Source organism: Triturus cristatus, chromosome 10, assembly GCF_964204655.1.
Source record: "Triturus cristatus chromosome 10, aTriCri1.1, whole genome shotgun sequence".
NCBI lineage: Eukaryota > Metazoa > Chordata > Amphibia > Caudata > Salamandridae > Triturus > Triturus cristatus.
This window is the reverse complement of record NC_140593.1, coordinates 188,206,462-188,222,664: the sequence shown is the minus strand read 5'-3', so window position 1 is coordinate 188,222,664 and position 16,203 is coordinate 188,206,462. Positions and strand designations below refer to the sequence as shown.

At 42.5% G+C, this 16,203-nt stretch overlaps 1 protein-coding gene across 1 annotated transcript in view; it reads right to left on the bottom strand.

Moving 5' to 3' along the window:
- Window positions 1-16,203, bottom strand: part of C10H7orf78 (chromosome 10 C7orf78 homolog) — a 102,908-nt gene that overhangs the window by 40,113 nt on the left and 46,592 nt on the right. The window contains exon 3 of the mRNA XM_085630789.1: window positions 1,337-1,421. Coding sequence (XP_085486915.1) covers window positions 1,337-1,421 — 85 coding nt within the window. The remainder of the gene's footprint in view (window positions 1-1,336; window positions 1,422-16,203) is intronic.

Sequence of the window (16,203 nt, the reverse complement as noted above, 5' to 3'; positions counted from 1 at the left end):
ACTTTATTCTTGGTTCACTATGAATATAAAAAGTGGGAATTATATCACTCCAGGTCCCTTCATAGAGGGCTCCTCGGTCCCAACAGTTGTCCAAACTTATATGAGCATTATGCAGTTTCAGATTCTGTTCTCACTGAAAAGATGTACATGACAAAAAACACTCATACTGAGTCAGTACACACTAGGAACTTGACCTCACTGCAGGAAGGCTGCAAAGGCAATGAAGGAGGCACAAGAGTAAACTTAATGTGACTGTCATTGCTACCACTAGCATTGTGGTAATTCGACATCTGTGTTGCCTCATCTCTTATTATAATACTTAAGCCCACACTGACCACAGTTTTTTTATGGCCATAGTAAACTATGAGATTGATGGCCTGTCTGGGTTTATTTTATTTAAATGTTGTGCACAGGGCTATAGCTTAAGGGGTGGGGGTGTTTGAGGTGTTACACCCACCTAAGAAAAGTATTCTATAGTAATAGTAGGATTTCACCTGGGTTTTACACACACACGCACACACACGCGCACACACACACACACACACTTCCTCTCCTCTCTGTTATGAATGCATTAACATTTTTGGTTTGTTTGAAAAATATTGTGTTTTAAGTTCCCCTAAAAATCTGCACTCCTCCCTCTTTCCTCTGCCCCTTAAGCCCCCCTCATGTCCTGTTTCTCATATAACGTATTTTAATAAGATGGGCCAGTGTGATTGTTGGGAAACCTGAAGCGCGCTCCCCACCACCACCGCCCCACAGTTTTACTGACCAAGCTATGCTACCGTTTGTGCGTGAAACTATATTTGAATCAAAGGAATGTTCAAATTCAACTGAATGTTCCACAATATTCAGGCAATTAATAAGCAACAATAAACCTTACTTACCCTGTGTTTGGTATGTTGTTTTCACTATTTCTGATGCGTAAAATGCATGTGAGTACAACTGGGATTTTACAATGGAAAGAATTACACTAACAACAATACCTAGCTCATGGGATTAAAATCCATGTTCCTTGGTCACATTTACAAGAGGGAAAGTTTACTTATCCTTTTGGTTACTGTTCTGTTTTTGTTATTTCTAATATTGAAAAGAAGCACGTCAAACAGGTAATCCATAAAGTAGATTTTCTGAGACTTAAAATGGCAAACAATGCATTCTCATCAGATTATGAGGATCATCTGCTCTCTGTTGCTTTTACTTGGAAGATTCTCATACTCACTTCTCCAACGTCATCCTGCTCAAACGCCGAAGCTTGTTTTCTTTGTCTCTATGTTCAATTATTTACCATTTGTAACCCTGTTGACTCTTTAGGGTATTTCATTAAATATTGATTTACCTGTATTCAAAGCCTGTGATTTCAGCTTGAGGTCTGAAGGATCTCTTTCATAGGTTGTGACAAAATCCGGTATGCCAGTTTCATACTGTAAATGAAAGTTTATTAAGATATTGAATCCGTACAAGTAGTAGTATTGTTACACTGACCTCTCTCAAATTTGTGAAAATGTATAATCTTATTACAACAATTAGATATGATAGTTGTTCAGAGAAAAAAACACAATGTCAGTAAATTGTGCAATTCCGCACCATAACCTTTTAAGACTAACGGGGAGGGTCACAAACATTTTGCGCTGGGTTAGCGTCACAAAAGTGTAGCTAAGCAGCACAAAATGTTATTTCCTGATTCACGTTCCAGTGCAAAACTTGGTTTATGCGGCAAAGTAGCCAAAAGTAACACAAAGCCTTGCAAAATGCGGATTTGCATTACTTCGCGTCAAGGGGGCATTACATGGGTAGAACATGGGCGTTCCCATGCATTCAGCCATGCTTTTTGGCTCAAAACCCTATTTACTACCATTAGTAGACAGTATTTTATGCCAAAAATTAACACCGATAAAAAGCAGATGTTAAAAGGAGAAAGGTTTTCATTTCTCTTTTGTTTTCTGACTGCATGTGTGCTGCACTGCACAGCACTGATACAAAGTAGGAAAAGGTTTTTCACTTGTCTTGCCATTGTATTTTGTCCCGGAAGGGTACCCTTCCTGTACAAAGCCTATGGCAGACTTAGGCACGCACCCTGGCACTATGGTGCTAAGGTATGTGCCTGGGGCTTGGCACCTGAAATCAGCACCAGCACTGGGGAGAGGGGAGGAGAGAGCCATATCTCTGTAAATATGGCGTGCTCCTGCTCTCTCCCTGTAATGTAATGCACCGTAGTCTCTTTGGGTACCATGCTGCATTCAGTGATTTTTTTCAGAATCTGGGCCTACAGGTTTTATTTGGATGCAAAAACCTGTAACACCTTTTTGCCACCTGGTGCTTCCTTGAAACAATTAATTGGTTAAAATACAAAGGGACTCATTTATGAAAAGTGTCACATCGCTTTGAAAAATCAGCAATGCAACACTTTTCACTGTGCCTTGCTTACGACACCATGGATGCGTCGTATTTACTGTACAGTGCTCCATGTCGCAAGGATTGACAGATGTGTCAGGAATACTGAAGTATCTGTCAGTCCAAAGCCCATGCATTGCTGGAGTTGTGTTGTAAGCATGACACAACTCTAGCAATGCATGGGGGAGGCCTATACCTATTGCACTGTGTCATGCTTATGCCTGCTATGAGGCATGCGTAAGGTTTTGATACAGTGGAGTCCTGGAAGTGGCGCAGTGAAATCCGACAGATTTCACTGCACCATTTCCATGAGGCTTTCTTGCAGGGGAACACCCATCCTACATACATTATACCTGATGCAGGTATAATGTGGTGCAGGGCTTTGCAGAGTGATGCATCTGCCTTGATGTATCACTTTATCAATATGGAGCAACTTGGCTCATTATTTACGCTGCCACTGCATCACGAAAAGTGGTGCAACGGCGGTGCAAAAGTGTCAGAAGGGGCTCATAAATAAGCCACAAACTATTTTACAGCAGAGCAGCCTATTGCACACTTGAAGTAATACCAAACAGACATTATGTGTTTCATCCACCAGAGCTTTTTGAAGGATCTGAATAATGCATAAGTCACTCAGCGGTCAATAATGGGAAAGTGTCTTGATGTGTCTACAGATAATACTCAAAATGTTGAACATGACCATCAGTCTTGGAAAAATATCGACAGTAAACATAAAACATATGCACAGAAATAGCAGAGTATGCACAGAAGCTTTTATCTGAACTTTTTAAGTGAAGGTTGGAAAGCAATTAATACGATGATTTCCATTTGAATGGACGAAAGAGTATTACCTCGAGGAAATGTACACTGTTTTTGTGTACAGAGCTGGAGATGTGCCACCACTGACTGTGCTGTTAATAATACCAGCTTCACAGGGACACAAACTGTTATAATTTGGTCACCTGTTATATTGAAGTTATTGAGGTCCATGGGACAGAGTTTTTAAGGTCAATCCACGCCTATTTAAAGTTTATAAATCAACCATAGTTATACACAGTATATTGTGAAAATAGCTGCCTCAGGGAACTAGTGCCTATAGTCCCATATGATGAGGAAGATGGTGTTGATGAAGAAGATTAGTGTTGAAGAGAAATTGGTTGAATAATCTCTGCTAATTTCCTCTTAGCAATATATAAATTCTGGCCAGTAGAAACCTTTAAATGTGCCTCACTGGCCCAAGACACTAAAGGCAGAGCCTTTGGTGTGTGGGCTTTAAGTGTCTGGCACCATAATTTCAAGACCTGCTTCATGAGCATATTGAATTGCTGGGGAAATGCGCTCATCCATGATTGTTCAGTGTTTCCATACACGCATCCCTACTTTTCAAGAACACTTGTTGGATAAGACAAGAGTTCAGTCATGAGATTCTATCTAGAGATGTTTCAGCTATGCTTGTGTTGAGCATGGTGCTGAGGTGTTGATTCACTCCCCTCTTCCCTCACGAACAAAGGATACTTTACTACCAATCCGAGAGAGTGAGAGTATTTACTTAAAGATAATCATTTATGGATTGCCATTGGACCATGATAGCATCATAGTTATTGTGAACTGGTGGCCACTACAGGTGAGCTAAATGTTATGATTCTTCTCAAAACACCTGCATATTTTATAATTGTAATTAAGATACTTAATGCTACCATAATTACTTTGACATTACAAACCGTTCATGAGAGTTCGTTGGCTGCCTAGATTGTGAAAAGTTTCTCTAAAAAGACATTTAAAGACAACACTTATGATCTAAAAATTTATACATTTTTATTTAAAATATATTTTACAAAAGAAACAAACCAAACTGAAAATATCACCTGTAAAATATAAGTTTTTTCCCCAATAAAAAATAAATGGATGAATGAATGAACGAATGGATGGACAAGAACATATATGTGTTCAGCTAAGGCAGCCATTTCTGGACTGGTCTCGACCAACTGCAAATCAATGGAAATACTGGGACAAGATGTCCACTGAAGGTATCCCCATTCTTAAACATCAAGGGCTCAATTCACAAAGATTTTACAGGGATTTACTCTTCTATTAATCCTGGCTTACTGCTGAAATTGAGAAGAAAGACATAAGTGCGACAAGAGTAGATAACACCTACTCATTTCAAAATCTTTGTGAATCAGGGATAAAGTTTTTAAAGAAATTCCGAAATGGTTCTCATCACTTTTCTTCCTGACGCACAAGGGATGTGTTGACCTGATATCCTTTTCTTGGTTTTCCCACAACTTTCTACCTTTCATCTTCCTGTTCTAGTTGACTTCTTTTTGCTGTCCTTAGGACTCTGTGTACTTTACCACCAATAACTAGTGCTAAACTGCATGTACTCACTCCTTTAAACATGTTAGAATCGTCTTACACCCAATTGACACATTTATTTTATCCATAGGTTCCTAGTAAAGTGGTTTAACATGTACCCAAAGCCTGCAAATTACATGGTACTAGTGGGGCTGCCGCACTCATTATTGCACCCACTTGAGTAGACAATTAAACATGTCTCAGGGCTGCCATTGCATCCTGTGTGTTTAGTTGTAAACAGCCATTTTAATCAGGCAAGATAAATCTCTTGCCAGGCCCAAACCTCCCTTTAAAATACATACAAGTCACCCCTAATGTAGGCCCTACACATCCCAGAAGGCAGAGTACAGTGGTTTAAATGTTGGACCTGTACTTTTAAGTATTACATGTCCTAGTAGTTAAAAACTCTTAAATTCTTTTTCACTGCTGTGAACCTAACTTTCCCATAGGATAACATAGAGGTTCCTTAATACTTTCAATACATGCTATTTTTTGATTGAGAGCAGGTGAATGTTTCATGTTTGATATCTGAGAAATCACAATTAAAAATCCTCTTTAATGGTAAATGGATTTTAAATTGCTATTTTGAAAATGCTGCTTTAGAAAGTGTGCATTTTCCTGCCTCAACCATTTGGTGCCTGCAGCCTAGTTCTGGGTCACATGACTGGGTGTAGTTGGCAGATGGACTTTGTTTACACACAATAAAGGAATTAGGAGTGCCTGGATGGGCCATTAACTGCTAGGATCTGGGCGGAGTAACCCAATATTTTTGTATAGCGCAAACAAATCAGCCCTAAGGGTCTCAAGGCGCTGGGGGCCGTTGGGAAGACTAAGCAAGTCACATGGTGCTGGGCTGAGCTGCCGCCAGAGCCGGGGATCAAACCGTGAGCCCTGTGCTCCAGAGTCAGCTGCCCTGGCCGCTGCGCCACAGCCATGCCTTTACACAAATGACTTGTCATCACAGCATTGTTCATGGAGTCAGCTTTTAGCCTGGGAAGGGGAAGCAAAAAACATCAAGGACTTCAAATGGAATTCTCTAGAAACGTCTCCTACTTCAAAGTGGCCACCAGGAAGAAATAGTGGACCCTCGGAGCAAATTCTTCAGTACACCCCTGGACCTGTGAATACTACAGAAGGACTTCTGTGCTGATTTGCTCCAAGAAGGACTGCTACTCAGCTGCTATTATGCTGCTGTGCAGCCCTGCTTGGTGAGAAGGGTCAGCTGACTGACCTCCTGTTGTGAGCCACAGGGAAAGAACAAGCGCCAGAGGCTCCTTTAAACTGCCCAGCTGACCTACTGCCTGGATATTCCTGGCCCTGCTGGCCTCTTCTGATATGAATTATTGACCCACAAGAGGGGGACATAAGTCCTGGAACCTCGGTGGGGCATCAGTTAAGCTCTTCACCAAAGAAAAGAAGAAATCTGTTCATGTCAAGATCTTGCTGCATACCAATGTGGAACTCTGGGAAACTTGACTCTTCACGCCACAGTGACTACCAGCGACACCCAGCAATGCAAGATCTGCACTTCATACTACAGCATCAACAGTTTGCGGTGAGCGCCAATGCAAAAGCTCCAGCAACGACTGTCCTTGACAGTGAAAAGGATCTTCTTGCTACAGCACCAACTATACTTGAAGCCCAATGATGAACATCCGTGACCCTCTCTCTTCTTGTCTTGGCACCCTTTACCGCAAACAAAAATCTGCATGCTGGACTTTGAAGATAACTCTTTCATCAGGACTAACCTAGTTCCTGTATGCAGCCTGCACTTCATTGCAATCGGTCTGAACTTGTGACTTTCACCCAGTCTAGCACAACCATATAACCGTGAGTGGCGCTTTGTGCTTTTAAGTGCTCGAAATATTTAAAAATTGCATATCTTCAATTTTACTGATTGGATTTTTTTGTAATTTTGGTATCAAATTACTTATAAAATGTTGTTCTATTTTTTGAAATTGGTGTGGGATTTTTCCTGTGTTGTGTTTTACTTTATTACTGTTTGAAGTGCTGCATAAAAACTTCACACATTGTTCTTGAGTTAAGCCTGACTACTTTGTGCCAAGATATCAGAGACTTAAGCACAGGTTAATTTTGGTTTTGCTTTTTTCACCCTGACAGATATTGGGCTTGCAGCTTGGGGAGATTTCACCATGCTCCATCAGTAACCCTATTTGCAACAGGATGAATACCTTTTTCCAAGGGCTAAAACTGCACTATCCACTTCAGGTGAACAAAATGTATTAGGACTAGAATGGCAAGCATTATCTACTTTATTTGCTTTGTAAGCCAACAAGAGCAATAATATGTGTATTAATACTGATGCATATCAAAACAATCCTTTCAAGTAGGAGATGCATATCTGTATTTTTACTGCGCAGAGAGTTACATCACTGCAAAATGGGCCAAGTTTCTAAGGCACTAGAGATGCTCCTGCCCCCTTATCTGAGTTTTGGGGATTTCAAGTATTCATAGTCTTGAATGCATATCATTTGCATATGTGACATTTATAAAAACTAATATGCAGTTACCCAAATCATGGGGGAATTTGGGACAGAAATGCATTCAGATTTTGTAGCAGGAAAATACTTTCTCAGACACAATGTTGACTTGTGTTGTTATAGTCATGGCACAAACAATAAACAGTTCAAACAGATATTTTGCTACAGATGTTAAGTAGCTTAGAACATATTTCGCAGTGGGGTAGTTGAAGTAAGATTGTCATAGCAGTTGGGGGTAACAATAAATAATTTCAGAAATTCTATCATAGTCTTTTAGCCCAGTTTCTTTATTCTACCTCTGTACAGTTTGCAGGATTCTTTCTTCACGAGGCATTGGTGTTGGGAGCTGACATGCACTTTGTTAAACATTTCAATATTTTCTTCAAATGACTGAAATGAAAATCCTCAAAAGGCTAAAATGGTCAATATTATAGACGAAAGGAGAAATGTGCCTGTGATTTTTGTGAAATTAGATTGCAAAAGCTGCACAAATCCTGTCTTTAAGCAAACTTGGGGAAAGGAGGATTGAAGATATTTCTCATGGCTCATGCAATTCTTGTAGTTTTCCTTGTAAAACAGGTTTAGGAAAGAACCACAAGAGCTTATAAGAAAGCCGGGGTTAGATCCTCCCTGCCTGAGTAACCATAGGTCAGTCGCTATGCTACCATGTCCCTCGAAACTCCTGGAAAAACATGTCAACTAACATCTTTACGCCTTCCTTCAGTCCAACGAGATCCTCCACCCCACACAAATCGAGAACAGACCACAGCATAGCACAGAAACAGCCTTACTAGCCGTAGTCCAGCATCTTAGATCCTTGCTGGAGCAAGGAGGTTGGGCAGCTATTATTTTATTAGACCTTAGCACGGTCTTTGATATGGTAGATCATGCCACACTTATCCATTGGATAACAAAAGTGGGTATTGTCGGCCATGCCTTGAAATGGCTTTCTTCTTTCTTAAAGAATAGAACATTCCATGTGCTAGATCATTCCTGGTATTCTGACAGTCTTCCTTTGAGCTGTGGATGCCGCAGGAGTCTTCCCTAAGCCCTACATTTTTAATCTCTATATGTACCCCATGGCTGAAATTGTTCGCTCCTTTGGGTTGTTACTGGGTTCTTATGCCAATGGCACCCAGCTGGTGATATCTATTTCCCCCTATCCCAGTTCCAGGCATCCTCAGTCTGGCCCCCTGCCTTCAGGAAGTAGCCAGGTGGATGGCCAGTTGTAAATCGAAGACAAGACCGAGGTTATGGTACTGGACAATAATTTCAGTAACAAAGTCCCAGCCCCTCTGCCTGATTTTCTAGAGAGGTTCCCTGGCCCAAAAGGCTCGACAAAGAGTATTGAAATGTGGCTAGACTCTAGCCTTACCATAGAACATCAAGCCTAAAAACTTGCAGTTAATTGCTTTGGTGTTCTGAGAATGCCAAAAAAGGTTTTAAACCTTCTCCATTTTTTAACTAGAAGATGAATTGTCCAGTCTCTTATTATCTCTCACCTTTATCACAGCAATGCGCTATACCTCAGTTTTCCTCGATAAGTGATTAAAAGGTTGCAGGCTACACAGAATGCTGCTGCATGGTTCCTCATTAATCTCTCTAAACATCAATCTGCAAAAAAGGCCTGGCATGATCTCCACTGGCTGTGACACGGCTATATTTGAAGCAGTTGCTGGAGGTAAAAATTGCTAAAAAAATCTAACATAGAGCCAGCTGAACCAAGCAGCTACTGCCTCATTGCTATGTTATTTACCACGTGGACCACACTGATTTAGGGTCCGAGGGAGTGGGAGAGGATTTGTTTGGGAAAAGGGAACCGTTGTGTTCTCACTTAAAAATGTAAGTACCACAAAACGTCAAACAGACCCCTATATCACTAGCCCTATTTTTGGTCTTATCACACCTTACTGTATAGGTCCTCAGAAGGTGCTAGGTTACCCTTTCCCGCTAAAGTACTTGAAAGAGCATTAAACATGGAACTAACATCCTTCATAATTAATATCAGTCTGCTAGATTCAACTCAGTTTGGATTCTGAGCTGCTCACAGTACAGAGACTGCGTTAGTTGCAGCCTCTGAGGAATTACGATTGATATTGGACGAAGGAGACAAAGCTGTCTTGATCTTATTGGATCGATCGGCAGCCTTCAATACAGTCCATCACGACATCCTTATCAACTGACTTTGGGATGATGGAATAAAAGGGATAACACTAAAAACTCTTAAATCCTTCCTGTCAGACAGAGTTCAACCTGTAACAATAGGATCCTTTTCCTCAGACCCTTATAGGCTGCCATGACGAGTACCGCAGGGCTCGTCGCTGAGTCCCACCCTTTTCAATTTATATGTAACACTACTGGATAAGTTTATAAAATCCTGCGGTTTCTCAGTCATTTCATATGCAGACGACACACAGTTAACTGTCTCAATTTCCAGCAATCCAAATGTAACAGCAGAATGCTTTAATAGCTGCATGGATCGAATCAATAAATGGATGAGAGCCAATTGCATGCGGCTTAACTCCGGGAAGACAGAGGTTCTTCTCCTGGGGAACGACATCTCGTTTTGGACACCCAACTGGTGGCGAACTGATATAGGCTCCACCCCTATACCTGTGAAGTCAGTTAAGTCTTTAGGGGTAATTTTTGATGCTAAATTGACGTTTAAGGACCACATTAATACCTTAACATCATCGGTATCTTTCATCCTAAAAGTGATCAGGAAGATATGTTCTTTCATTTCCTTGGATCTTCAGAAGACAGTAGTCACTGCACTGGCCCTGACCAGACTGGATTGTGGGAATGCCTGATTCCTTAATAATAAAAAAAACCTATTAACGAAACTACAGATACTTAAGAATGCGGTCGCAAAAATGTTGTTAGGCATTCCTAAATTTATTTATTTATTTATTTATTTATTTGGAGTTTTTATATAGCGCATAGTTACCCTAGGGCATCCCAGCGCTTGTCCAGGGCGACAACCATTAGCAAATAACAGGTTCAGCAGCGTCCGGCAGGAAAGAGATGGGTTTTAAGAAGTTTACGAAACCGAGAAGTACAAGTCTCTGAGCGCAAACTCAGAGGAAGCACGTTCCACAGGATGGCTATATTGACCGAGAATATTCGCCCCCCAGCAAAAGCCCTTTTCACTCTGGGAATTTGGAGCAGCTGTTTCTGGTCAGAGCGCAAAGCTCTATTAGCCTTATAGGGCATAGCTAAATTCCTCAGGATAGGAGATCCCTTCCCCTGAGCATAGAGCCTTAAATGTAACCCTTTCCCGCACCGGGAGCCAGTGCAGGGCCTTCAAAGCGGGTTTAGCTGACTGCATCCTTGGTATACTCGTAAGCAGCCTTGCAGCAGCATTTTGAACCTGCTGAAGTTTATTGAACGTAGCTTCAGGGGCACCTAGAAAAATAGTATTGCTATAATCTAGTCTCGATACAATAAGCCCCTGAATGAGCAGCTTCCTAGATATCCAAGGTAGCAGAGGCAGGACTTTACGAGCTGAACGGAGAAGACCAAAACATACTCCTGCCGTTTTTTTCACCTGGGTCCTGAAAGAAAGATCTTGTTCCAGCCAGATCCCCAGACTCTTAATCTCCTCTTTAGGACTCGGGAGGTCTCCCAGACAGCTAGGCCAAATAGTTGAAGGGAGAGAAGGAATTTTATGCCCTAGCAACATTATTTCGGTCTTTGAACCGTTCAACTTTAAAGCTGATTCACACATCCAGGTGTAAACTTTGGACATAGAGGACTGCAGCGAATCTGGGTTAGCCACAAGTTGGGATAAAGCAACCACCAGCTGAGTATCATCAGCATAGCTGACGATTTTAATACCAAATGGGGCCACCACATCCTCCAGGGGGGCCATATATACATTAAACAATGTGGGGCTAAGGGAGGAGCCCTGTGGCACACCACACTGGAGGGGGATAGATGCCGACCGTTCACTGCCTTCCCAAACCTGGTACGTCCGGTCGCAGAGAAATGACATAAGCCACTTCAGAGCCACACCTGTAACCCCTGGATCAACACTTGGTGGTTCACAGTGTCGAAGGCCACACTAAGGTCCAGGAGGATCACTGCCACGGACCCTCCTGAATCCAAAATGCTCCTGGCTTCCTCAACGACTGCCAGAAGAGCGGTATCGGTGCCCTGACCTGGGCGAAATCCAGTTTGAGAGTCTCGCAACAGGCCATTAGACTCCAGGAAGTATGACAACTGACGGTTCACCAACCTTTCAGCAATCTTACCGAGTCCAGGAAGCAAGGAAATGGGCCTGAAATTTGCCAGATCCGATGGATCCAGATTTGGCTTTTTCAGGAGAGCCTTTACCACTGCTCTCTTCCAGCTCGGTGGCACCAAGACCTGGACAAAGGATGCATTAATTAGGTCCGTAACCGGGACCGCAATAATGGTTGCTACCTGTTTCAGGATTCTCATAGGGACCGGATCCCTAGGGGAACCACTCTTCATAGCGGTTTCCCAAGAATTGATTAAATTACACTGGCTCCCAACTCACAAAAGGATCCAGTTCAAATCGCTATGCATAGCTTTTGAAGCGCTGCATAACATTGGCTCAGATTTTCTGAAAAACGCATTTCAATTGGTATCTCCCATAAATTAGACACTTAGGGGCATATTTACAACAAAGTAGTGGTGTGCGGCATTAGCCTTCCTTGCCTAATACCGCATTTCGCCACTTCAGAAACGCAGGGCTGCACCATATTCACAACAATAGTGTGCAGTCCTGTGTTTTCCCCTGCGATGGCGCTAAATTTAGCTGCCTAGCGCCAACGCAGGCATCATTGCACCATAGTTCAAGGGTGTCTGCGTTTTAGAGGAAGATTGTTTATGTGCAGGAAAGTCTCCCTTCCTGCACATAAACAATCTTTAAATGACTTTTTGTAACTTTTGTGTGTGCTGCTTAATGCAGCACACATGGAAGTTGCAAAACTACATTTTTTTAATATTGTTTATGTGCAGGAAGAGTCACCTTCCTGCATATAAACAATCAATGGCAATTTGCTGTTTCAATGTGTGCTGCCCAAAGCAGCACACATGGAAACAGCAAAAACGAGGAGAAATAATGCATTTCTCCTTGTTTCACCTGTTTAAGACCAGGCTATCCCTGGTCTTAATTTTGACGCGGCCTCCTTTTTAACCCCTTCAGTGCCCATGACAAGATAGTCTCGTCATGGAGCGCGGTTGCGCTGTGCCCATGACGAGACTATCTCGTCATGAACCCCGCCCACTAATGAAACGCCCGGCACAGGGCGTGGAAAGGGCGGGGCACTGAAGAGGTTAAGCCACCCTTGTAAATAGGGGACAGCGTCAAAATCGATGGGTGTTGCAGTGGAACGCCCACTGCAACACCCATTACTCTCCCCTTTCACGCTAAGTTCAGCGTGAAAGGGTGCTTTATTTACAAGGCAGCATTAAGCCACGTTAAGTGGCTTAACGTTGCCTTGTAAATAAGGCGAAGCCCCTGTCGCCACCACAATGTCACTAATAGTGACTTTGTGGTTGCGATAGGGGCTGTTAGATATGCCTCATGAGAGATCTTCCTGTGCCAAAATCCTTATGATCCCCAGGATAAAAAGAGCTCAGTGGGGTGGACGTAGTTTCATAGCAGGAACAGCAAGACTTTAGAACTCCCTTACCATCGAACTCAGAGACAGCCCAAATCTCTTCTCCTTCAGGAAGTCACTAAAACTTGGCTCCTTAACAACTAGTCAATGTACATGTAGAGCCTCTCTGCGCCAAAGGAAACGCCAAGACACCCCTGAGCATTCGGGCACTTAATTTTTTTTAAATCTAATCAAATCATGAAATTTCACTCTAAAAGAGGCCTTACTGGAATTTTAAAATGGGAAATGATATTTTGAATTGCATAAGATCTCATAAAGTCTTTGAGAAAGTAATTCTCACGCCGTGCTCGGTGGTGTCACAGAAACACATTTGGCTGCAGTCCAACTGATGAAGAGGTTCTGAGTTCCAGGTAGATTGACAGAATTGCAATATGTTCATATTATAAGGTTTTTGGCGCATTCCCAGATTTACCATTACTGGTAGACCTGAGAATGCATCAAAATGCTACGCCTCCCCATCTTTTATCTTTATTTCTCCTCATGTGTACTTCTTTCTATGTGTGCTACATTTTACAGCATACATAGAAGAGGAAATTGCCACAGAGGATTGTTTTTGTGCAGGGAGGTGCCCCTTGCTAAACAAAAATAATGCCGCCTACAACCCAGGCTCCCTTGCACCATGGAGTAAGGGTGCTTGCATGAGCACTAGGCTGCACACTGTGCACCAATGCTGAGGAAGAGGTGTGGCGCAGCGGCCAGGGTGTCTGACTCCAGAGCACGGAGGCTCACGGTTCGATCAGCCAGCGGCAGCTCAGCCCAGCACCATGTGACTCTGGGCAATAGTTTGCTTAATCTTCTCGACGGCCCCCATTGCCTTGACGCCCTCGGGCAATTGTTTGCGCTTTACAAATACTGGATTTACATTTACATTCACAAGGAAAGAATAGGAATGCGCTGTATCATATTAAATATGGCACAATTCTGCCCTTTCACACAGCATGGCTTGGTGGCTTGCTGCACTGTGCTGTGTGAAATAATGATGGATTTCCCCAAAGTGTATCTTTTTTGTTATGGCACATATGTACATTTTATATATCTTTCTTGGCGTTGAAACCTCTCACATTATACAAAAAAGAGAGCTGAAGATAAATTGATTTCCAGTGGGCTTTGCTGATGTAAAGTTGAAGGGGAATAATTATGAGCCCCTTGCACCACCAGAGCATCACTTTTTGGGACACCTTGATGGCGTCAATGACTAGATCATATCTATGAGAACACGCAAAGCCAATATGCGTGGCTATGAATGGACTCATAGATATGGAGTAAGGTAAGGCAGCTCACATCGCTGCGTTACCTTACTCTGTGTTTGGGAGGCATTACATGGATGTTGTGGTGGGTGTTCCCATGCAACACCCATGGATTTTGATGTTGCCCCAGATTTACAAGAGCATGTAAACCTGGGGAAGCGCCAAATCCTCACCCCTCCCGAGGTGAAATTTCTTTATTTCTCCTCGTTATTTCCCTTTCTATGTGGCATATTACCAACAAGTTGCTCTGGATTTCATCGCCGTGATAGCGCGGTATTATCAACTCTCATCTCAAAGGCGATAAGAAATCCAGCGATAGCGGCGAAAACACCCATTATCGCGAGACATCCAGAGATAACTGAGCAGCGATAATAGAAAAGCTTGCTGATACAATAGTGTGTACTTAACCATACAATCTACCTCCCATAGGCAATAAGGCTAAGTCAGGTTTTTTGCAGGCGTTAGAATCATGCGATAATGGGGGCTTAGTGCGCCTTTTGTTATCGCTGCGCTCTTTAGGGGCCGCGTTGTTAACACCGCGATGTTGGTTTTGCGATCATTTCTCATGTTGTCTTAGGAGGGAATGCCTACTTTGCATCTCATTAGTGATAGCTATCTCTGTCATGAAATGCGTTACAAAATCAGTTGCTAACATGCGCTAATGCATGTTAGTGACGCCTTGATAATATTGAGAGAAAAAAAATCGCTGCTTTTTCGGCGCTATGTGCCGAAAAAGCGACGATATATCTCTTGATAATGTGCCCCTATGTCTTCTACTTTCTGCAGCACACTTAGAAAGAGGAAAATGCCTCTTAGGATTGTTTCTGTGCAGGAAGGTGTCCCTTCCTGCACAAAAACAATCCTGCCAACAACACAGGCACCCTTGAACCATGGTATAAGGGTGCCGGCCTTGGTGCTAGGCAGCTGAAAGGGTGCCAGAGCATGGAGAAAGGACAGAAATCCACTGTATTGCATAAATACGGTGCATCCCTGCCGTTTCACTTTGGCGTAGGTCAGGCCAGCAAAGTGACTGCGCCAAAATCCCCGTGAATGAAGTCCCTAGTTCTGATAGTTGCTTTTTCAGTTATTGATTGATTTTAATCAGCGTAACAATTGGTTGTAATTGGCCTTTAGGAGGTAAAACATCGCCTGATTCTTAAAACTTTGGGGCATATTTACAACGAGGCGATAAAAAATGATCGCCGCTTTAGCGGCCGTTTTCGGCCGAAAAGCGGCGATAATTTTATCGCTATATTAGCAAGGCCACGCTAACACGTGAAACCTTGCTTTAGCGTGGGGATTTCTAATGCCCAGCTTTGCATCTCTAATGAAATGCAAAGTGGGCGTTCCTGACCTGACATGATAGGAGAAATGTCGCTAAGCGACATTTCTCCTATCATCAAGCCCCACGCTATGAAGCATAGCGTCAGGAAAAGTAGCGATAACACCTGCGGGTAAAACGGCAGGTTTAGCATCGAGGAAGGAGTGGGGGTGGTCTCCGCATGCAGTTAACTCTTGAGACGCTTACAATACCATGAGAGCACTGGGTTTGAATTGGGTAGTGTTACATTTTGGACATAATTTGTACTATTATTGAAAGCATTCATGAATATTTACTAGTGTGTTGAAGCACAAACAATTAACATGGGTTTTTTTCATATTGTAACAGCTTCCCCTGACGAAGGGTTTTAAAATAGACCCGAAATGCATTGGGATTAACAAGTGTTGTAGCTGCAAAACATGAATTCTTGTTCCTACGTGACGTAGTAAGAGGCCTGGATGGGCACAACTGCCTCACATGAAGAATATGGGACTTTGGGCAGTATTATTGTGAATAAGAAAAGTCGAATTGGATGAACTTCGGAAAAATATGGAATAAAAATATTGAATATGGAAAAGTTGTAAGTCACCTCTTTTGAAGCTGTGCGATTGGTTTTGCAACATAAACTTGCTGCAAATGTTCTTCCTTTAGGAGGTAAAACATCGCCTGATTCTTAAAACTTTGGGGCATATTTACAACGAGGCGATAAAAAATGATCGCCGCTTTAGCGGCCGTTT